Consider the following 22,504-nt stretch of genomic DNA (forward strand, 5'->3'; position numbering starts at 1 on the left):
AAATCTAAATCACTAATGTTGAATAATGACTGCGAATAAACATCCGCGTCACACAATGCAATGCGCGAGACTAGACCAGCTAGATCACGCACTGCCTTTTCCTAAGCGACTTGCTCGAATACTAGCCCTGCCAGAGGACTGACTGCTAGATCATGCTCTACTTTCACGAGCTACAACCACAAAACCAAGTTGAGCATCTGTGTCTGGACCGGCCATTCTGGTTGGCGTGATTGCGTCCTCCAATACCTCTGTCTTCATTTGCACTCGTACGGCCGCCCTCAGACAAGGGTGAACCATCAGTGAAATGAGACTCAGCAGTGTCGACCGAGGAAGCATTTCGCACATGCAACTTTCCCTTCTTGATAACAAACTTCTTGCTGACGAACCCAGGCGGTGTCGTTGGAGCCAGCCGCATCGGTGGCTTGGGAGCCTGTCGAGGGGTAGTGAACCATTCACTACTGCCAGTGGTGCTTTCGTGGAGAGTGAGGGGCTTACTGATCAGTGAATGGCATGATTTGCTGGCGGCAGTCGAGACCGGATTGTCAACGACTTCCCTGGACTGATCAGCGGCGATAGGTGTGACGCCTTTAGGGGGATTGGAACCGAGTGGGCGAGGATGGTTGTGACGAGCCATCAATTCCAAGCTAGCAGTTTCACGAGTTGCTCTGGAGTCAAGGACGGGTGAGGCGTACGAAGAGACAGGCTGTGATGAGCCTGCCTTTCTTTCACGAGAACGTCTTATCTCCATGTTTGCGACGACGTTACCGTCCCTGGGAAAAGTGACCAACGAACTGCCCATGTCAGGGACGAGGTTCTGAGGGACACAGAAATCGTTGCCTAGCAGTAATCTTGTGGGCATGGACTGACAGATGTGACAGATCTGAGTGACATTAGTATACGTGATGCCTCCACCTTTACACGCACTCCGCCTTGCTGGAACGTATAAATTCATAATAACACACTGCGAAGAACTCACGCTAGATCCGGTGATTAATGTGTAATCGAGAGACCTTCTAGCCTTGTATCGATGAGCGTAGGAAAGGTGTTGCAGAAGCCAGGATTCACTTACTAGGCTGGTTGAGGCACTTGTGTCGAGACAAGCAACCACGGGTGCGCTATTGAGTGAGAGCTGAACGTAGGTGTCCATGGAGAAACAGGTGTTGTAGGCACCAACATGGTCAATGCGGACATTCGATACAACAACCTCACGTGAAGTTGGACCGATCTGTCGACTCTCTCGATGAACTATCACTCTCCTCACTGCAGTACGTGAAGTTCTGTAGGGTAGCGTGAGCGAGATCTGTACGTCGGCGATTGAACGCGCAGGCACAACACGGGTCGAACCAAAGATACCAGGCCCCAGGGAGATGTCAGGAGCGATGATGATGAATACGTGATGCTGAGGATCCAGCCCACGCGATGGGGCACCACCATGCTCACCCTGCTTCACAGATGATGTTGAGCGTTGTAGAAGGGGAAAGTCTGGGTTTTTGTAGCCGTCCAGCTCAATCTGCGCATTACCACATCTCCCCAGAACGGCAGTCATCGTAGGCAACAAGATGGAAACTCGTTGTGTCTCGATAAAGCCTGTGCCCAGCAGGATTGCAACCCCTCGGGGCAGGCCAATGTCGCGAACGAACAACACTGTCATGGTTTTGGCCAATGCATGTTGTCCGTTCTTCTCACAAGGAAGAAAAAGCGTCGCTACCACGTACTGGCTGGTGGCCACGAGGCCTGAGGCGGTACCAGATTCCAACGGAACAGAAACCTGCCTGATGTCAGAAGAATTGAAGTTGGTCTTTGCTTGGTAGGAGGAAATGAAGGAAGCACAAGAGGCTGTATCGAAGCAAGCAATCGTGTTCTCGCCCACAGTCTCACGCAACTTCACCTCGGCAGTGACCAACGAATGCGTGCAGTAGCTCGCCTCGATGTGTTTTGTGCCGGGGGCGGTGGATTCGATGATGCGACTACGGGAGACGGAGGATGTGTAAAGATGAGGACTACCTCTAGGCTGCGGGATGTCAAATTCGGCGGGAGGCGAGATAGAGGGGGTGGCTACAGACTCACCATCGTTGAAAGTGTCGACGAGGACAGGCTTGGAGATTACAAGAGAGCAGGACCGCGACTAGACCTTCTACCAGAGAGGCGACGGGTCATGCTCTTGAATGTTTTGTGAATAGAACCTTGTCTCTCCATTGCGCCGTTAGTTCTCCCAGCACTATGAGTCGAATGTTTCCTGTGAGTGAAATTGGGTAGTCGGCCAGAAGTTTATGCGATAGTGTCTCGACGGTGACCTAATCTCTGTTGTTAGTGCACCAAAGGTCGTCGTCCGGGTCCAGATGAAGAGAAGTGTTGTGAGACCTGTGTTTATATCCTACCTTGAGGGCCTCGACGTGTTGCCTTTGTTCTCTTTGATATGGTCTAGACACAAAGGCTACATCGTAGAACAACGCCATGATTGTCTTTCACTGTGCGTGACAAAGGGCGCATGACAAAAGGCGCAACGAACAATGCCACTACCTCGACTTTTGCGCCTTGACAAAGCTTGATCAAGGTAAGGTAGCCTATGCAAATACCTGAGAAAGCCTTACACAAACCAACCGTTGCGATTGCCGCGATACGACTATCATATCCGAAGCGTCGCTTCTTTATCCTCGATCTCAACACAGCAACACGCACCATCACACCTCTTTTCAAGCATGATCCCCAACTTCAGCTGCTTACCCAAGGGTTGGATGACTCCAGACACGCCACAAAGACACCCAGACTCATGCCCCGGCGGATGTGTAGTACACAGGGGCTCTCATTATCTTCTGTTGATAGTAATAAGGCATTGGGAGACCTCAAGGTTATCTATCAAATGCTCGGAGAAGTCTAGTTTCTTGGAGGTAGGCAACAGTCACGCTCTACTACAGAGGGGCTCCTCTTTCTCGTTGTTGGTAGAGAAATCCTCAACGAGTAGTCGGTGACTCCCCACTGAGTGGTTAAGAATTCCTAATGAGTAGTCGATAAGTCTCCGATTAAGGTTCAATGATTTCGTAGTGAATAGTCGATGGCTCTCCAATCAAAGCTTAATGAATTCATGGCGAATAGCCAATCATATTTGCCTCAACAACGAACTTGGATCGTCGCGTTGGCAAGTCACAGGAACCAAAAAACTACTAGTCGAGGGATAATGCACGTAGGAAGTCCGTAAGTCGTTAGCTTTCCGTTTGATTAGAGGCTAGTCACCCTATGAAGGCTTCTGGTACCCGTCAACATCAGTGCTGTTGGACAGCTTCTCAAACTTCTTGACGCTCTCTCTGTACGTGTCAAGCTTGCCGTTGATGGCGGCATACGCGTCTGTACCGACAACGCAGCGCAAGGGAGGGTCTTTCATGACAGCCAGTTCTGGAAAACGTTAGCAACTCCGTCTTCACAATTCTCATGATATTAAGAGCGAAGAAAAGGAGCTCACCATAGAACGCCAGCGCACCCTTATGCGGATCGCCGGCCTGAGTACCATTCCTCTCGCCCATCTGCTTCTTCGCATCAATATGATCATAAGCCGCACACTTCTCCTCTCCGAAATCCATGCTTCTGCCGGCCCAGTCGGTCCTGAAACCACCAGGTTCGATGCACGTGAACTTGATGCCCCACTCGGGCTTGACCTCTTGGCTGATGGCTTCGGTGAAGCCCTCGACAGCCCACTTCGAGGCGCAGTAGACGCTGAAGATAGGCACGCCGCGCTGGCCGCCGATGGAGGTGACTTGTTGGATCACGCCTCCCGGGGGCGAGTTGCGCTCGCGCATGATCTGCATGGCTTTGCGGGTACAGTCTAGGAGGCCGAAGAAATTGATTTCCATCTTTTTGTTTCGGGACATTAGTATCTTATAAGAAAAGAGAAATGCAGGTAAGAGAGAGGAAATGAAATACCTGTGTCCTGATCTGCTTCTCACTGAGACTTTCAAACTCGCCGCCGAGGCCGTACCCAGCATTGTTAACCACGACGTCGATGCGACCAAAGTGCTCATATGCCGTCTCAAAGGCCTTTTCGATTGACTCTTTCTTCGTCACGTCGAGGTCGACGGCGAGATAGTTCTTGTCTGTTGCGCCTTCTGGCGGCGAGAGTTTGGACGAGTTGCGTGCTGTGGCGCATACGCTGTCGCCCTTGGAGATGGCGATCTTGGTCAGTTCGAGGCCGAAGCCTGTGCTGGTTCCTGTGATGAAGAAGACGCGGGGAGACATTTTTCCTGTGTTTCTTTTCTGTTGTCAAAAGAAAGAGCTGTCCGTCTTCTCTATCTACTCTATATATACCTGCCCATCATCATGTTGCATTGAGTTCACCCATCGACGTCAGTAAGACCGGGGGTAACGGACATTAGCCCGACGACGACAATACCCCAACTTTTTGACTTCCTACAGATATCTTATCGGTCGTAGTACAAAGTGTATGTGCCGGCGGCAGCAGCAACGATGATGAACGATGCATACACAGGAAGCGGGATACTATTCGATCATCTCGAACCTTTTTTTCCTATGTCTCGTGGTGACGTTTGTATGTCATCAAGTCTTCCCAGAAGGCCACCTCAGCTCAGCTAGCAGAGTGCGCCTGCTCTTGCCTGGCCTGGGGAACTCGACAACTCCGAGGATTTGCGTACATTATTTCGATGCCACTGTCCTGCAAATAGCAAAGAAATGGCCAATCGTGGGAGTGGGAGCGGGAGCGGGAGCGTTGCCAATTTACCATACGTAAAACATCAATACTCTGCACCGTCAAACGAATCGCCTGCTACAATGGAGCCGTCGTTAGTCATTGACCATTTACTGGGTCGTCTTTGAGTAGTCATTGGCCAATCATGGACGAGTCGTTGACCTTTCAGTAAGTATCTATCAGCAATTCATCAAGGACTCGTGGACTGTTCATCAGGAAGTCGTTGACTATCCTGCCAAGACTTATCGACTATTCATTGGAATCTCATTGATATTTACGATTGCAACGATGCTTGCTCGTCGTCGAATCCGATCCAAATGAAAATGACTTGAAATCATAAAACTCGATTAAGAGATCGAAGCTGCCCCGTTTAGTGCGCAAATCTAAAGTCCAGTCGCTTGTTACCCTGGTCTGTCGTAGTCCGCATGTAATGATCCTTCTCCTCCTTGCTCATAGCATTCCATACCAAGTCTCTCTTCCTACACGCAATCAATTAGCTTGAGTTCATTCGTATTCTCTCTGTGGCAACGTACCTGTTGACGTAAACATAAAAGACCTTTGTACCAACAAACAACGCAATATTGTAGCAGGTCAAGCCGATCAGCACTTTGTTTCCCGTGTAGTAGAGCGGCTTGTCCGGCGCACGGTAAATGTTGTTGCCGATGATGTTGCTTCCCTGCACAAACATATTGTAGAGCGCACTTGCCACTGTCCTGGTCCGCACAGTGCCGGCATTGCGACTCGTGATGGCGACGAGAATGGCATGCACGTAGGGCTGCGCGAAGAGAAGAATGGCTAGTACCCACTGCACCCAGCCGCTACGTGTAGGTGGCAAGACTTCAAGGGCAATCAGAAGGGGAAGGACCCAAAATTGAGAGACGGTGCAGAGGAGGAATCGCTCATTGACTCGTTCGGACACCCAGGTCACCAGAAGGAGGAGTATGATGAACAAAGCGTAGGCCGGGATGCAGAGAAGATTCGTGGTGAAGGTCCCGAAGCCGACCGCCTTGAGTGTCAGAGTCAAGTACTGTTCTGATTGTCAGCGATGCCATGTCCGCATCTAGCGATGATGGCAAGAGCAAGAAGACTTACACTCGCCATGGGAATCTGTGGAAGCATCCAGGACAGCCCAATAAGATAGATGGGCCACATGTGATAATCTTGCAGACATTTCCAGAACATGCCAAAGTCAATAGCCTGTCTGTTGTGCATGTCTCCCTTGCTAGGATCGTCACGCAAGATTCGGTTGACCATGATCTTTTCCTCGCGTTCATTGAACCAGCCATCCTTGCCCCTGAACTTCGATGCCGTCTGCGTCGGTGAAGGAGGGACATAGAAGTACGAGATGATGCCAATGATCCCTGTAAGTGTGCCTTCGAGGGCAAAGAGCCAGCGCCAGCCAGCCATTCCATTGATGCCGGCCATGTGAAGAATGCCAAAGGCAAGAAAAGCTGAGATGATGGAGGTGCTCTGATATGCCACCCAGAACCAGGAGAGTCGCATCGGTAGTTCCGACCCAGTGTACCAATAAGACAGGTAAAGGATATTGTCCGGGATAAACCCACCCTCGATCAAACCCAACAGTGCTCGGCAGGCATAAAAGGACGATCTACCAGACAAGAAGGCTTGCATACTTGCGACCAAGCTCCAGGACACCATCTGAATCGGAATCCAATTGTCTGGGCCGATTCTCTTCGAGATTAGTTGAGACGGGAGCTCAGCAAAAAGAAAGGTGACGAAGAAAATCGTCTGGCCTGTATTGTACTGGTTCGTGGTCATGCCTAGGTCGTCGAGCATATGATCCGAAAGAGCTTGAGAAATGTTTCCACGATCAAGCTGAAGCGCGAAGAACATCAAGCATACCCAACTGCATATCCTGTAGTCTATCTGCCAAGATCGTCAGTACTTGAGCGTGACATTCAAAGACAAAGAACATCACCTTTCTGACGAGTTTCTTCTCCTCCTGAGGCTCCCACTCGAACGAGGGGTCAAACCTATGGATACCCTCATACGTTTCTACAGGTCTGAAGTAGCTCTGGAAAGAGTCGCTGTCGAACGGCTTGTTGCCACTTTTCGCAAACAATGTCGGCTCATCGACTGCGGCGACCGGATACGCTTTCAAGTCGGGCGTATGTTGGTAATCATCCGAGTCTGAATCTTTAATCGAAGCCATGGCTGTAGTGGCTACAGTCTTGCAATGGTCAAGCTTTGCCAATATAAAAGCCAAAGGATGATGGAAATCTTGGTAAAAGTGGCGCAAGTCTTCGTTATGTACCACACCAGAAGAGAACGATTTCGCAATTGCTTCACTGCGCCTATGACATATTCAGCGGGTTCGCAAAACACGGTAACAAAACCCAAGGCCAGATCCATTGCGTGCCGGAGATGGACTGAAGGCCGAGTCTCGGTATGACCATTATCCTGGTCACTAGCAGTTCAACGAAAGATCGAAACACGCGATCCACAGTCGCTGACCAGGTAAGCCCCCACGGACAAGTCGTCGAATTGAGCATTCTCTGATCAACAAGCGGCGCGACATGCGCTCGCGACAGCCAGCACGCGGGTGGTTTTGAGAATGCGAGGTGGATGAAACACCCAAAAGGGCAAAGACAGACGCATTGCGTGATTTTATGCAAAGCTGTGTTTGGTTATGAGGATGGCGACATATGAGTTACAGCGCTCGTCAAGTCTTATCGGTATTAAAGCATTTGCATTATGGGCGCTGCTATAGGTTGACGGACGTAAGCGAGATCCATCGACATCCGCAAACACATGCAATGTTTATAGTGATTCCCCGGAGATAGGACCAACGCCCGGTCTTGGCGAGGCCCGATCAACACCAGAGCTGTCTTAAGCCATAAACATGATATGCAGTCGTGCGAGGGGTATACCAGCTTGCGTGTGCTGTAGACGATTCGATCGTGCATGGTAACGTGGTGGTGCGGCTCATCTTTCTCCACCTTGTATCACCGAGTATCGCCACGGCCGTATGGACACGACCCTTAAAAGACTCGGGTGGCCGCCATGATCATCGCAGGCTCTTCTTATTCAGAGCAACCTTTGATATTCCACTCTTCTTGGTCTCCGAGATAAGAAAACTGTATCGTATAAGCTTACAAAACAAGATGGCTCCCGCACTCATTGAGACTCCCCAACAGACCTCAGCAGACAAGGTTGCTGAGAAAGTGTTTGCCAAGGACAAGATACAGGCGGCCTACAAAGAGGCATTTGCCCAAGATGCAAAGACCACCAATTACGAGGGCGAGCTGAATGGAGTCGGCAATTTTGCACCAGCGAAGTATCCAAACTACTTGCCATTCTGGGATGACACCAAGTATCCACCCTATGAGCCATTCGAGGCCTACGACCATGGCAAAGACGCCGATGCTTCGTTCTCGAGCTTACTCCAGGGAGCTGAGGTCGAGGACCTTTGTGCAAACATCGGTGCCGAAGTCAAGGGCGTCCAATTGAGCAAGCTCAGCAAGGAAGGCAAGGATGAGCTTGCTCTGTTCGTGGCACAGAAGAAAGTCGTCGGTATGTACCAAGTTTCCCGAGTGTTGGCTCTGTTGCGGTATGAATCTGACACTTCGAAAAGCATTCCGTGATCAAGACTTGGCCGATCTGCCAATTCAAGAGGCCCTCGACTTTGCCGAGTACTTTGGCCCTTCTCACATCCATCCTGCGAGTGGAGCTCCTAAAGGATTCCCAAAGGTGCATCTTGTTCACAGATCTGCTGCCGACACGACGGCCAAGGACTTCTTCGAAGAGAGAACTAACAGCATTACGTGGCACTCCGACGTGACGTACGAGCAGCAGCCTCCGGGTACTACCTTCCTCTATCTTCTTGACGGACCTACGGCAGGCGGCGATACAGCTTTCTGCAACCAGGCCGAGGCCTACCGACGACTTTCACCTGCATTCCAGCAGCGTTTGCACGGATTGAAGGCAATTCATTCTGGCCATGAGCAAGCCGCGAGTGCACTTGCCAGAGGTAGCATTGTCCGACGTGACCCAGTGGCCAACGAGCATCCGATCGTTCGTACGCATCCAGTTACTGGAGAGAAAGCTCTCTTTGTCAATCCTCAATTCACGCGTAGAATCGTGGGACTCAAGAAGGAGGAATCCGACTATCTGCTCAAGTTCCTGTTTGATCACATTGCACTGTCTCAGGATCTGCAGGCTAGAGTCAAGTGGGCGCCGGGTACAGTGATTGTATGGGACAATCGGGTGACTGCACACACGGCCATTCTCGACTGGCAGGATGGACAGAGGAGGCATCTTGCGCGGTTAACGCCAAGGGCAGAGCGGCCTTATGAGACCCCGTTCGAAGAGAAGGCCTAGAATGGTGCTAGGACTGCCTGATGCGTGTCTGATGTCTTTCATTTTAAAGTCCGTTCATATTGGGATATAGCTTCCAGTACACAGATGCTGTTCAACGAGTGGTTTTTCGTCTCTGACCGTGCGTGACGGGTCTGCAGAATGGCGTCCCTGTAATCATAATTCAGCGCCGGATATTGTGAGATCGCCCATCCCGTTCGCTTAGGTGTATTGCATATTGTTTCTGCACTCTTTAGAAGCAGGATGTTGCTTGTCATGCAAAAGATTTAGTGCCTGAGTTGCTGGTTTCTTTGTCTGCAGGGCTGCGTGCTTTCCCCACTTTCAATGTCATCACTCGCTTCGACCTGCAGTGAGGAATAGAGAAAGTAGAATAGGCAGACCTGCAAAGTATGAAACTCTCTGTCTTCCTTGAGCACAGTACTGTACATCAATCTTGACGCAAAGGATTTATTCAGTACTTTGAGCTCTGTCTTCAGTACTCGCTTCATATGTGACGTGGGGACAGGTCTTTGCTGGAGCTAAAGTATACAGCTCCACTAGAACCATTCACACGTTCAATATCCGATAAGGCGCGGCTGGGTGCTTCGACAAGTCATTAATCTAGGTTGCGTGTCCATTAGTGTTGCGAGGAACGAACCCCTATGTAATACCGTCAGACAGTCTTACGTTCTTATCAGCGAATGAATTGACATGATATCCCATTACGTCGATTGCTGGAACCGTGTTTCTAACAGGTCTCTGTCCAGGAGTATGATGCTCTTCATAGCTCAACTGCATCGAGGGCATCGACGCATTTGAGTATTATACAACGCGTGGCGTGAGGGGCTGGCTGCAGTCTGTGTTCACGAAGCGAGACTGAATTCGACTCGAATGTCTGTCTATTAACTGCGCATGAGCAATGTACTTCGCAGCAAGGTGTTCCGCTGATGGTCCCACATCTGGCTTCAGCATATACTCTAGCTTATATAATTTAGTTTCGACGGACAAATATGTTCCATAGGGTTGACTTGAACAAGGACATCCCTGCTTAGGAAGACGCAAAATACTCGCCAGCAGCATCAGAGTGAACTGATATTCTCATATCCTCTGACATTAGGAATTCCAAGGTCTTTCTTAAGGCATCGTCTGTGACCTCTTCCAGAGCAATCACAAATGAAGGGCCAGCGTGATTGCATCCGTAGACATTTGCAAATTGCGTCTTCGCGGATGCAGGGACAGATTTCTCAATTTTCCAAGGCGACACCCTCCCCACTGGTTGTAGAGCTGCATGCTTTGTTAGAACTTACGATCCGGTTATATTGAAGCATGATTAAAAGGAGCTTGAAGCAACATCCACCGGACTCCTCGTTCACTTTGTGCCATTCTTGTCCTGGAGCACTTCCATTTGTCCATGCTGAGCTGTTGATCATATTTGTTGAGTAGTAACTAGCCATTCGATCCTTATGTTATTGATCAATCTTTCTTCTGCTTACCTTGAGAATATACTAAGGAGAATGACCGTTTACCGGGCGGTCGTTAGCTAGTCATCAATGAGTCATTTATCATTGACCGAAGACTGATTGACGAATCATTCAGGACTGGGCAGTCATTGGCCAAGAACGAGTCCTTTATAGCCAGTGTTTCTCGACGATTGTTTTGGCTTGACAAAGGGTAAGGTGTGGCGCAGTAAACCGTTGTAGTATTCGTCCGATCTCTAGCCTGTTAGAGGTAATTTGGTTTCCCCTCTTCACGACGTCATGGTCCACTCACGTCAGTAAAACTCTCGTCCCGCTTGTACCTTACAGAAGTAGGACCATTCACGTATATGACCCCCAGATCCACTTGTGCTGATCTCTCCACGTCTTCAATAATAACAACCTACCAATTATACAAGTACAGACCACACAAAAACATCCGGCAATATGTACATTCCCACTCCCCAGAGCATCCTCACCGCTGGCATGGCCCTATCGGGTGCTATGATCAAGCGTGCGTATCGCCACTATCTTCTGGTCTGTTACAGGTCAACTAATTCATCAATCAGCCTCCTCCGTTGCATCCGGCAAGATCCTTGACTTTGCTGTCGAGAAGTGTATCGACGCCGATGGCAATCAGCGTTGCAGCAAGCCGTTCCTTGTAACAAAGTCTACTTGCTACAACATTGAGTGGACCACCGAGGGAAGACTTTCACACACAACAGTCGAGGTGCGCGATGCAGGCAGTGATGAGCTCGTTTTCTACCGTGATACCGACGGTGAATGGACACCCGAGAAGGGCGAGTTGGTCTACCTTGACTTCAAGCCCAAGGTCTGGAAGACTGGCAACGACACTGTGGAGTACAAGGTCAAGACTTGCGAGTAAAGTGTTGAGCAGCATATTGTGTTCTTTGCATGTCTCAATTGAATGGGTTTCACTGGAGTCTGGATTTGCATTGCTCAGCCGCGAAGCATTCTAAATAGCCCGTTCAATTTTAAGATGACTGTTATCTCGTACTTGTAATATGTGCATACTGTGTATGCCACTGTTCACATCAACTCCATACACGTCTCTATCTTGGACTATCATCTGAACAAACTCTTGAGCATGTCTGTCGTCTTCGTCCTTGCTGTAAACTGCTGTCTTGAGCAAGGTGTTTTGCCTGCCATCGGGGTAGTTTCCCCGGATCTACTGACATCATCGTTAAGCAGACCCTTGAAGCCAAAAGTCTCATTTCTTTTAGTCAAGGCCTTTCCTTCTTCGGGCATTCGCACCGACTTCTAACACGAGCTTCTGGAGCAACATTTCCATCATGTAATATCCGCCTGTTTGACACACTCAAAACCCCATCTCTTCTACAAATCATCGTCATCGACTGCTATTTGTGCCTGTAAATCCGCTTCTGCTCCAAAACGCTCGGCGGGCTCGCCATTAGATGAAAAACTTATTGGTAGGTGAGGTGATACAATGTAGGTGCTCTGTCTGCACGTTCTCTGCTTTCTCCTTGTCTGTTCGAAAAACAGAGAATCAATGCTGCGACTACCATTTTAACAAATGGCACTCCCAGTCTGTTCCTTATGACCTGTGATCACGAACTGGAGCTGCCTTTGATGTCCAATTTTGTCGCACTGCAAGAACCTGTCGACATGGATCATAAGACTGGTGAAAAGGTAGAGGAGCTGTCCTGGAATGGCGACAATGATTCGCAGAACCCGATGAATTGGCCTTCTGCCAAAAAGTGGACGGTAATGCTGACGGCGACTTTCATGTGAGCTTCTTCATGGAACCACAAAGCATGCATCCGTCACTGATTAAATATGATAGTATGTTCGTGGTAGAATTGAATGCAACCTCAATCACATCTGCGGCAGTCGAAATCAACGAGATATTCTCCGTCTCGGACGACAGCTTTCCCAATAGCTACTGGCCTGTGACCTCGTGGACTTTCGCCGGCGCCATCTTTCCCATCATCCTTACTCCCATCATTGAAGATCGTGGCACGCGTCCAGGATTTCTTCTGACTTATGTTCTCTTTGCGCTTTTCGTGATTCCACAAGCAGTGGCTCACAACTTTGCTACGCTCATCGTTACACGCGCTGTAAGTGGAGCTTGTGGCGCAACGATAGCAGCGATTGTTGATGGCATTGCGGCCGATCTGTGGACGGAAGAAGGCGAGAGAGGCCGAGCAGTCACCGTGTATACCTTCGCTCTTGTGGGCGGATACACAGTAGGACCAGTCATTGGTGGAGCTGTCATCAGTGAACTTGGCTGGAGATGGATCTTCTACATCCAGCTAATCATCTACTTTTCGCTTCTGCCGCTTCTTTATCTTGTGCTTCAGGAAACAAGAAGCCCGGTCGTACTGACGGCGCTGGCACGTAAGCTACGGCAGGAACCACCTGGTCGACAGATCTACTCGCCCGCAGAATTGGCATCGACGAGTACATGGCAAGACCTGAAAGAAGGTCTGGTACGACCGACACAGCTCCTGTTCACTGAGCCTGTTCTAGCAAGCTTCACCCTCTGGTCTGCGTTCACTCTCGGCATGATCTTTGTTTTCACGCAGTCTATCCCCCAAGTCTACACCGGATTGTATGACTGGTCGTCGTCCTCGACAGGCGTTGTTCAGATTGCAGTCTTTATCGGTCAATTCATTGGCTTTGTTGCCTGCTGGATTGCCAACGACATATACATACGCCGAAATCGCGCACCTCACAGCGATGCAAGGCTTGAGACCCGTCTCTATCTCTCTATCCCGTCAACAATATTCGCCTTGTCCGGCGGCTTCTTTGTGTATGCATGGACCTCTTCGACTTCGTCTATTCACTGGATTCTTCCTACTCTCGGCCTCGCTCTTGTCGGCTTCGCCTCGATGGTGATTGTCACGGCTGTCGACATTTACATCACCGACTCGTACGCTAAATATGCGGGCTCAGCCATAGCGGCAGTCACATTTGGTGAAAACACGTTCAGTGCGTTCCTTCCTCTTGCGACACAGAGCATGTATTCCACGCTAGGCTTTCCATGGGCGAGCAGTCTGCTGGGGTTCGTTGGGCTGGCACTGGTGGTGGCGCCTATTGTTCTTGTCTGGAAAGGAGAGGCAGTCAGAGGGAGGAGTCGATTCATGAGTACTGGTCAATTGCTAGGGAGCAAAGCCGAAGAAGACGGCATGGACAGAGACGCACCATCACGTCCAAACCTGGCTCCTGTCGCTCAGAGGAAGAGCAACGAGACAGACGATGCGAGTGTGTCTTCGTCGCGGACGTTGGTAGGTAACACGGCGATGGCTACAGTATAGAGCACACAATCTTACAATTTTCATCTTCAATCATTAACGAAGTTCTCTGAAGTGATGTTACAGAGACGCGACACCCCCTACCTTTGACTAATGCGTTACTGCCTCCCGAGGCTCGACAATCGCTCGACTTGCGCATGCACACACCCAGACTCACCTACCGATCAGGTCCCTCGTTTAGTACGCTAAGGGCCTCGTTATTGGGCAATGACTCCTAAATGAATAATCCATGAGTCCCTGATGAATGGTAGATGAGTCCCTGGTAAATAGTCCATGAGTCCCTGATGAAGAGTCGATGACTTCTTAAAGGCACGCAGCTGGACTTTGCCGTATCTCAAGAATTTGCTACCACGAAACATGACTGTGACATCTCCAGAGGTCCTTAACGATGGGCCGCTAGTGCCTGGAGTCTTGCCATCTCGGTGCTGGTGCCCTGCTTTTCCAGTGTTTCAGCGAGGTCAGCGTTTGTGTTGGCCAGCGCGTCGATGGTCCCATCTCTGGTCCAGACAGTGTCATGGGATTGCTGCAAACCCGCCTGCAACTGGGCATTCAAGTTCCCCTGTGCGTCGACTGCCTCTTGGGCATCGCGGCGAGCTCTCTCCACCTGCGCGTCATTGTCCGTCTTTGCTTGTGACAAGCTGCAAGCCTCTTATTGTGGCGTTGGCATCGGCGAGCTTTGTCCGCAGCTGACGGTTGGCATGCTCAATCGTTCTAGCCGACTCCGCAGCTCTGACAGCAACTTCGTACTCCCTACGTCTAGGTATCATCTGTCCATCGATCCACTGATCGGCAGCTGGTGGAGGGCGTGCGCTGCGAGAAGCTTGAGGTCAAGATGCCATTGTGTTGTGATCAAAAGCACGAATCACTGATCAAAGAATTCAAGGTAACGTGATTGATATATCTTTATGGTGATCTTGAGGTCTTTGAAAGCAAAGTTTTTGAAAGCGAGGAAAGAAAAGCGTGATCAAAAGATATTATAGCCGAGTTCACAGCCTCAAGTGCAGCATAGTCGACGAGTCCCTGCTGATAAGTCAATGAGTCTACTGGCATAAATGGCCAATGACTACTATATGACTACCGGGTCAATAGTCAATCACTAAAGTCGAGCTCCTTCAATACATTACAGTGCTATTGAGAAGACTGGATCAAGAATGTGAACCTAGTGATAGCGTCGAGATGCAGGAATAATCTGTACCTTGATTGTAGCTACTCGATATGGCTCAGGCATAATCAATGCCGTCGCAGCGACATTCTGTCAAGCATGCGTAGCCGCAGACCGCAAGGTCCGAAAACGAAAGGTTCACATCTTTGGCGTCGACATCATCATTCCATCAAGAATGTTTCATCCTGCCAGGGTCAGGAATTGTTGATCCCCAGGAATGTGAACTCAGAATTGTAAGAACTGTCCGTTTTGGGAACACCCCACGAGGCTTGTTCTTCCGGTGTTCAAGTAGACGAAAGGCGCGTAGATACACCCTTGTGAATGAGCGGATTCGTGGCATGTAGCGTCACCATAGACACGTGCCGAACGTTTGACCAGGGTGGTGGTTTGGTTCCCTGGAATCGATGAGCGTCACTCACTCACAAGCTCGATCCCGCCCTATCAGTACACGTATTTGTAGACAGGTAGTTACTTTCGGCATCGTCCCGCCCGGCTTTCGGGGAGCCAGGTTGAGCTTGGAGATGGAAAGACGGAAAGGCCCTGCTTCAACTGAACGTCGTTCCAGTCCAGCAATGTGTATGTAAGCTTGTAAAAACAGTCTTGCAGTTGGATCAACTCGACAACGACGACATGTGCACACTCAAGCCAGACTGGAGCACAGTCCACGCATATTGTGGTCACAAGACCAGTAGTAGTCGACGCACACATCAAGGTCAGTGATGGAAACTTTTGCTAGCGAGGAACAAGTGAGCGATTTCCAAAATGTCGAGCAGAAAAGGCTGACGCGCGGACAATTCAATGTCACTCAAGCCGAAGGATGCATGCTTGATTGTCGAGGAGGACTTGTACGGTACGGCTCCGGAGAATAAGTCAGGATGACTTATTGAATTTGCGATAGAGTTTGACAATCAGCACATTTCAGTCGATGGCATGTACACAAGAAGCCGGTCATGAAGTCTCGACCATGGCTGTGTATGTATTTTTGGCTGTGTATTTGACTTTTGCTGACGTTGTTGACTTTCCACCAATCGGCCAGCTTGAAAGTGTAAATTTTGCCACCATAGACGCTTTGCCTCAGATCTGTATCCTATCGTTATATTATCGAAAGAAAACAAGATAAAAGAAGACATTACAGTCTTCGGCCAGATATCCGCGGTGGCCAGTTGCCTCAGAGACGTGCAACAAACCTCCACATGTCGTACCGGCAGCCGTTGGTCATTTTGCGGAGATGAACTGCCCAAACGGAAACGGTCAAGAAGATAATCAATCAGTATTGACAATCTCAATGAAGCGGAAATGAAGTGAATACAGCTTTGACAGAAACAGATAGAGATACGAAAAGTTGGATGATCAATCTCGACCCCGAGCGCTCGGGTGGCATCATTCCGATTGGCTCGGGGATAAGGGTCTGGTATAGGTGCACAGTGCTCTGAATACATTCGTAATGACGTCCTCGAAGGCTGGGGCGACTACTGGTTCTACACATCCTGCCGCATGCAAAAGGCTGACAAGTGCCGTACTACTATAACGTACGGCACGTGATGGTTGCAAGTGTCTTATGTGGTTGATCAAACAGAGATTGGTGGCTGGGAAGATGTGAACCACTCTCATTCCTTGCATCAAGCTCAATTCGCAGAAGAAACAATCGCCGTTGTACAATCATCAAGCAAGGTGTGGTCCGAGATATAGAATACCTGACCGTTCTGCGATAAGAGATAGAGACGGATGAGTCTGACAGAGAAGAAGAAGATGACTCTCATCTGCCCATGTCGTGCAATGTAGAGGTACATGCTACCTGCAGACTAAAAATGCATGGGTCAAACAGGCGTCTGTAGTGAATGCAGCCAGCAAGCTGCAAGCGTCTTACAGGTCGTATAATCAAACATCAAGTGATCGGAAAGCAGCTGGGAAGAGGTCGGGCAGAGAGACAGAGTTACCGTTGTCCCCCAAGTGCCGCGCAGAGTAGACCCGCCATGGCATAGAAACTAAATGACTGCTATTCTTGTCACAGACCTCAGAGAGGCAAAGGTTTGAGCGAGTCGACGGCACAGAGATGTGTGTGAGTGTGGTTGAAGATGATCATGCAAGCGCCGACGGTTGGACTCGACGCCGCGCAACGCTGGGAGGTGCAACGACGCTAAAGCCACTTCTACAACGTCATTAAACCCGGAGCAACGACAGTCATGACAGGAATACCATGAGTGTTCTCGAAATTCATGCGCAACTATCATGCAGCGGACATAGACCCTACCATACATACTTCGAAATGAAGCTACATGTCGCTTGAACGCCACAACCCTTCAGGCGGTCGCGGAAGCGCAGCTCCCCCGCCTCCAAGACGTCGATCACATCTCTTTGATGCCGCAAGCTTGTCGCCCGTCACAACCGGAGCCGCATGCATTGCAGCATTTCTCGACTGTTGGCTGCAGCAAAGACAGCACATGGTAGCATCTCTTACAAGACCTTCTGGTTTCGTCGACGGCAAGACGCAATCGATCGATTGGCCGAGAATGCAATGCACTGCCCATCTTAGGGCTGTCACCTCGGATTGCCCTTTTATCCTTGCACTGTGGAGACAGGCTGCATTCATCAATCATGCCCCGGGACTACTGTAAAGTCTCTTCCTTCATCTCGAGCGATCGTCCCAGGCGCCTCCACTCCGCAACCGTGACCACATCTCGCGCTAGGCCAGCCGTCCTGGCCAAGCCAGAAGGACGGGTGACTTTCGTGATTTGAATCCGGATTCAGCGTTGAGCTAGCGTACAGTTGCGCGGCGTTACCGTTCGCGTCCTTTTGTAACTCAACCCCCACCAGCCAGCCCCCCCCCCCCCTCTCCTAAAGGTACATGTGCATTCCTTGGGTGCCACGCCGATATATAATAACGTTCTTCATTCCTCTTTTTCGATTCTTTTTGTTTACACAGCAACTCGTCACTTACTTAATAACCCATCAAACCCTTGGACAAAGACACCGCAAGAGACCCATTCGCTAATAGTCCTTCGTCTGTCAACCCACTGTCGTTCTCCTCATCCTCGCCGCTGTTACTGCATATTCTTATAATCAAAAAACAAATCATCTATTCAAAATGAAGGGATTCGCTGTTCTCGCTTTCGCTGGCGCCGTCGCTGCCATGCCCGCTGCCCAGGCTGTTACCTCTGCCATTGCTCCTCAGGAGACCACTCCTGCCTCTTGCTCGACCAACTACCCTGGCACTTTCCAGATCTCGATCGTCAACGTTACCAAGTCCAAGCGTACTCTGGAGGCACGCAAAGACCTCACCATCACCCTCAAGGATGGTGTTCTTACTGACGACGAGGGCCGCACCGGTTACATTGCCTCGAACAACCAGTTCCAATTCGACGGTCCCGCCCAGGCTGGTGCCATCTACACCGCTGGCTGGTCCGTCTGCGCCAACCAGACTCTTGCCCTCGGCAACTCCGCCATCTTCTACCAGTGCTTGAGCGGAACCTTCTACAACCTTTACGACGAGTCCACTGGAGACCAGTGCTCTCAGATCTTCATTGACGTCGTCGGTGGTGGCTCTGCTGTCTCCGCTGCTTCTGATGGCCAGGCCACTGCTGCCTCCGCCACCGGTGCTGTCACCCAGATCACTGACGGTCAGCTCCAGGCTACCACTGCCACTCCCTCCCCCGTCACCCAGATCAGTGATGGTCAGATCCAGGCTACCACTGGCAAGCCCGTTGTCTCCCAGATTAGCGATGGTCAGATCCAGGCCACCACCGGCGCTGTCGTCTCTCAGATCTCCGACGGTCAGATTCAGGCTACCACTGGCACTGCTGCTGTCGTTTCCCAGATCTCCGACGGTCAGATCCAGGCCACCACCGGAAAGCCCAGCGCTGCCGTTGTCACTCAGATCTCCGACGGTCAGATCCAGGCCACCACTGGCAAGCCCAGCGTTGTCACCCAGATCGGTGATGGTCAGATCCAGTTCCCTACCGCTGGTGCTAGCTCTGGTGTTACCCACGGTGGCAACGGTACCGGCATTGCTGTCGCATCGCCCACTGTCTCCACCTACGCTGGCGCTGCTGCCATTCCTACCATGAAGGCCGAGCTCTTCGGCCTTGCCGCTGGTGTCCTCGCCATGGCCATGCTTTAAAGCTATGCATAGCATCCAACCATTTCTATTTTGATTACTTTAATCAACCATTCCTTTTTCTTTTCTATGATCTTCATGTCGATAATGAGCATTCTTGACCGAAGGAGGTCGTTTCATTTCACTTCTGGATAATTCGTGGATGGGAGGGACAGATCGGTACAGGCTCAAAAAAAAACCATTGGCAGTAATGTCAAATTAGGAGGTTTACTTAGGGGAGGGTTCAACAGGACATTCATCAATTCACCATTACCATTAGCACATTTGCAACAATGTTTCGGACACGAATGATTGTATTCATGGTGGACTCGCAGTACGTTGTGTGGAGGTAATGCTTAAAGCTGGACTTAGCAAGTCCGATTTGCATATGGCGGGCAAAACTTAACTCGTATTTTTCATGGCGCTATCCTTGTCATTCCTTAATCCTCTACCAAGAGTACAGTAATTCAGTGGTCTTCAGAGACGTTTATTTCCAAGACCAGCTCCACTCGTCGATGGTGATTACATGTAGTGTGAAGTAAGCGGCGCGTTCTCATTCTCAACGAAATCCGTCAACGGTCGGATGCGAAAAGGGGCAAGTTCCTGTTCTCAGCCCGGTACGATTGGTTGCTGCCCAAAATCTGACACGTGGAACACTTATAGCATGGCAGATCACCATCTGTCTAGCAGGCATTCGAATTCGCATCTACATAGTGAGCCGTCGTTTCTGCTTCGTATTTTTTCGATTTTGAACATCACCGAGTGAGGTCAGAACAACCGTGATACGGCCATGGATAGTCCCTCCTCCTCCCCATTGATTGACGTGTCTCTTGTCGCACGATGAGCGGGAGACCGACAGCTCCCATAGTGCAGATCCACAATTCTCCACCTTAGCCGACTTGGCATTCAGGAACCTGGAAATCATGATTTGCGGACGACGCTCTGACCTCAATAAAAAGGGATCCACACACTGATTCTGGCAAGAGAGAGCAAAGCAAGCTTCAGACGTAAGGTACCTCATCGTCAGAGGAGATGCCAACCATGTCCGATGCGAAAAAGACGCGAAAGCTGTTCTTCATGACGCGTCCGAATGTGTGATTCCGAGTCCATCATCTCGCGTATCGCATAGAGATGTCCTGATCGTGCTTGAAATTCGCAATACGATGCACAAAACCATCCATGGACGGCGTGACACCTAGACCCAGATGTTGCTGCTGCTGCTGCTGCTGCTGCTGCTGCTGATGCTTACGCTTTGCATCTTACGGAGTACAGTGCTATCATGTATACCTACAAGCCCAAGACCCACCCCTGAGCTAGGGCAAGCGAACAGCGTAAACCTTGCATCTTTTTGGACTTGCATCGCAGTCCTTTTGACGGACCTTTGTCCACATCTCGAGGCAAGGAGCGGTTTTCGCGCAATTGTATGAAACATGATGCGAGGCTATGTCTTGGTGGGCTTCCGGCGGACGTACCCTGGTCCTGTTCGGGGATACTTTTTGGATCCGAATGCACAGTGGCGTCAACAATCGAATCATGCATGCACAGCAGCCAGCCGTGTACAATATGTATGTCACCTTTGCAGTTGCACATCTTGCATCTCAAGGCTTAAATGCGGCTTAACCTGCGACCAGCCTCTTTGTCTTCTACATGTTTCCTGGTATTGTGCGACAGTGCGGAAAAAAGCTTGGACCCCAAGAGGTATGTCTACTCAGTAATGCCTGCATCGCATCATGAGCTTGACAAATGCATGTGAATCTTTGATCGAGTCTATGCAAGGAAGACATGTACACATCTAGCGACGTGCGTGACATGCTCCCGCACAGTAAGCGCTTTGCGATTGCAGTATTTCGGGAGCAGTATTCGAGCTCTCCGGGACTCGGCCAATGTAAGGTAAACAGCAAACATACTGCGGCGTCGTTGAAAAGCCTTTCAGGATTACACTATATTCCCAAAGAACTGGTTTCCTGTTTTCGCCATCAACATTGCACGAAATGACCAATGGTCGAAAAAGTGCCTGCCCGTTCCCATGGGTCAAAGGCTACAACCGGGCTCGTCCGCGGGGTCTTCTGAGCAGATCTTGTCAAGCCGTGTCTCATTGCAAAATTGCCTTACCAAAATACATGGGTTCGCTTGACATGCTGTGCGACCCTCCCCGTAGATCTGTCTTTTGCATGCGTGACCGCATCAGAGTCTATATTCCCTGCTGCACTACCTTGATCTATCAGAAACACAAGATCTTTTAGGTTTGGAAGAAGAAATCCTGCAAGATGCAAAGGTCTTGGTGGGTGACTAAAGTTATTACTTGGCTGTTGGTAATATGTCTTGCAGCAAGAGCTCCGCGATGAGAGAGAAAGAAAGCACAGGCAGACTTCGAATAGCGGTGCCCGAAGGAAAAACGTCGATCTCGTATTGTAATTTGGACAGTGTGAGCAGTCAGATCAGCGACGCCCGTTGACTTGTGGTAATTGCTGTGAATCATCGCGTGACGCCGTTCTCATCCGCCCTCGTTCGCAGCAGCAAATGCGAGTTTCTGCTCGTCGATCTTGTTGTGGTCTGCATAATGTACCAGCGCTGGCCTTTGTGCTCAAAGACATGAGTGCCGAGCTTCTTGCCTATACAAGTATCTCTAGTATACACTTTGATGCACCTTTGACCACCTTCTCAGCTGTGATAGAGACACAGTGGAAAGGCCTGCTCCCGTGCATACACTGAGCGTCATTCTGTCGGCCTAGCGCATTCTGATACATGCACGCTGCCAGCATACATTGACAGCGGCTTACCTGCTTTTTGGCGACCTGTTCAGCTGATGTCGGCAAAACAGTGACTGTCAAGTCCTTGATCAAGACTCACGCTGCAATGTGCCAATTTCAACTCTTTGCTGTTCTTGTACTGCACGCCAGATGCTCCGCTGCTATGCTGGAAAATGACACTGTATAATCTGTGCACTGTCTTATCTACCGCTCTCTCTAGGAGAATAGCGCCTTGAAATGCGAGTAGTGTGCTGTACGGCCTTATGATCGTCTACTTTAGATCGCAGCTCGTCATTACGGAAAAAGACCATCACTGTCGGATAATCGGCTGTCAATTACTCCGTCAACGACTGCCGAACTGAGCCACTGACTCGAGTTGGGACTGTCTCTACTCTTCACTCCTTCTTTCTGAGGCTTCTGTCGAACCGGTCATGCGATCATTTTCTGTCTGTTTGATCTAGCATTGACCTGGTGTATACTGTACGTGCTCACTGACTGCGCAGTCGATCACCAATGACATGCTGCGACTCTTCATGATAGTAATGATTGTACAGCGGCATGCCAGTTCATGGTTAGTGCGGGGGAAGATACGGTATGGGAGTGTACTGGAGAATAGAGTACAGCATCGAGTGTACGTCCCAATTTCCATCACAATCTTGGAAATGTTCGGACGATCTTCTCGAATCGCTGGGAGAGGTCGCTGGACGACATCATGTCC

The 22,504-nt window shown here is 50.0% G+C and overlaps 6 protein-coding genes across 6 annotated transcripts; 4 read left to right on the forward strand and 2 right to left on the reverse strand.

Moving 5' to 3' along the window:
• Positions 1 to 3,232: 3,232 nt before the first annotated feature.
• On the reverse strand, positions 3,233 to 4,227 carry AAFC00_006442 (uncharacterized protein; the record flags this gene model as incomplete). The annotated part of the gene is made up of 3 exons (XM_069346399.1): positions 3,233 to 3,390; positions 3,458 to 3,845; positions 3,916 to 4,227. 3 exons carry the CDS (start codon positions 4,225 to 4,227, stop codon positions 3,233 to 3,235), a joined length of 858 nt encoding a protein of 285 aa, XP_069197611.1.
• Positions 4,228 to 5,063: 836 nt separating this feature from the next.
• Positions 5,064 to 6,866, reverse strand: AAFC00_006443 (uncharacterized protein; the record flags this gene model as incomplete). Its single annotated transcript, XM_069346400.1, has 4 exons — positions 5,064 to 5,172; positions 5,227 to 5,720; positions 5,786 to 6,580; positions 6,633 to 6,866. 4 exons carry the CDS (start codon positions 6,864 to 6,866, stop codon positions 5,064 to 5,066), a joined length of 1,632 nt encoding a protein of 543 aa, XP_069197612.1.
• A 952-nt stretch (positions 6,867 to 7,818) lies between these two features.
• Positions 7,819 to 9,034, forward strand: AAFC00_006444 (uncharacterized protein; the record flags this gene model as incomplete). The annotated part of the gene is made up of 2 exons (XM_069346401.1): positions 7,819 to 8,227; positions 8,289 to 9,034. 2 exons carry the CDS (start codon positions 7,819 to 7,821, stop codon positions 9,032 to 9,034), a joined length of 1,155 nt encoding a protein of 384 aa, XP_069197613.1.
• A 1,898-nt stretch (positions 9,035 to 10,932) lies between these two features.
• Positions 10,933 to 11,371, forward strand: AAFC00_006445 (uncharacterized protein; the record flags this gene model as incomplete). The annotated part of the gene is made up of 2 exons (XM_069346402.1): positions 10,933 to 10,999; positions 11,055 to 11,371. 2 exons carry the CDS (start codon positions 10,933 to 10,935, stop codon positions 11,369 to 11,371), a joined length of 384 nt encoding a protein of 127 aa, XP_069197614.1.
• Positions 11,372 to 12,132: 761 nt separating this feature from the next.
• Positions 12,133 to 13,784, forward strand: AAFC00_006446 (uncharacterized protein; the record flags this gene model as incomplete). Its single annotated transcript, XM_069346403.1, has 2 exons — positions 12,133 to 12,254; positions 12,311 to 13,784. 2 exons carry the CDS (start codon positions 12,133 to 12,135, stop codon positions 13,782 to 13,784), a joined length of 1,596 nt encoding a protein of 531 aa, XP_069197615.1.
• A 4,244-nt stretch (positions 13,785 to 18,028) lies between these two features.
• On the forward strand, positions 18,029 to 19,060 carry AAFC00_006447 (uncharacterized protein; the record flags this gene model as incomplete). The annotated part of the gene is made up of 1 exon (XM_069346404.1): positions 18,029 to 19,060. One exon carries the CDS (start codon positions 18,029 to 18,031, stop codon positions 19,058 to 19,060), a length of 1,032 nt encoding a protein of 343 aa, XP_069197616.1.
• Positions 19,061 to 22,504: the final 3,444 nt, after the last annotated feature.

This window comes from Neodothiora populina (assembly GCF_041146345.1).
Source record: "Neodothiora populina strain CPC 39397 chromosome Unknown canker_contig_7, whole genome shotgun sequence".
In the NCBI taxonomy this organism is placed as follows: Eukaryota; Fungi; Ascomycota; class Dothideomycetes; order Dothideales; family Dothioraceae; genus Neodothiora; species Neodothiora populina.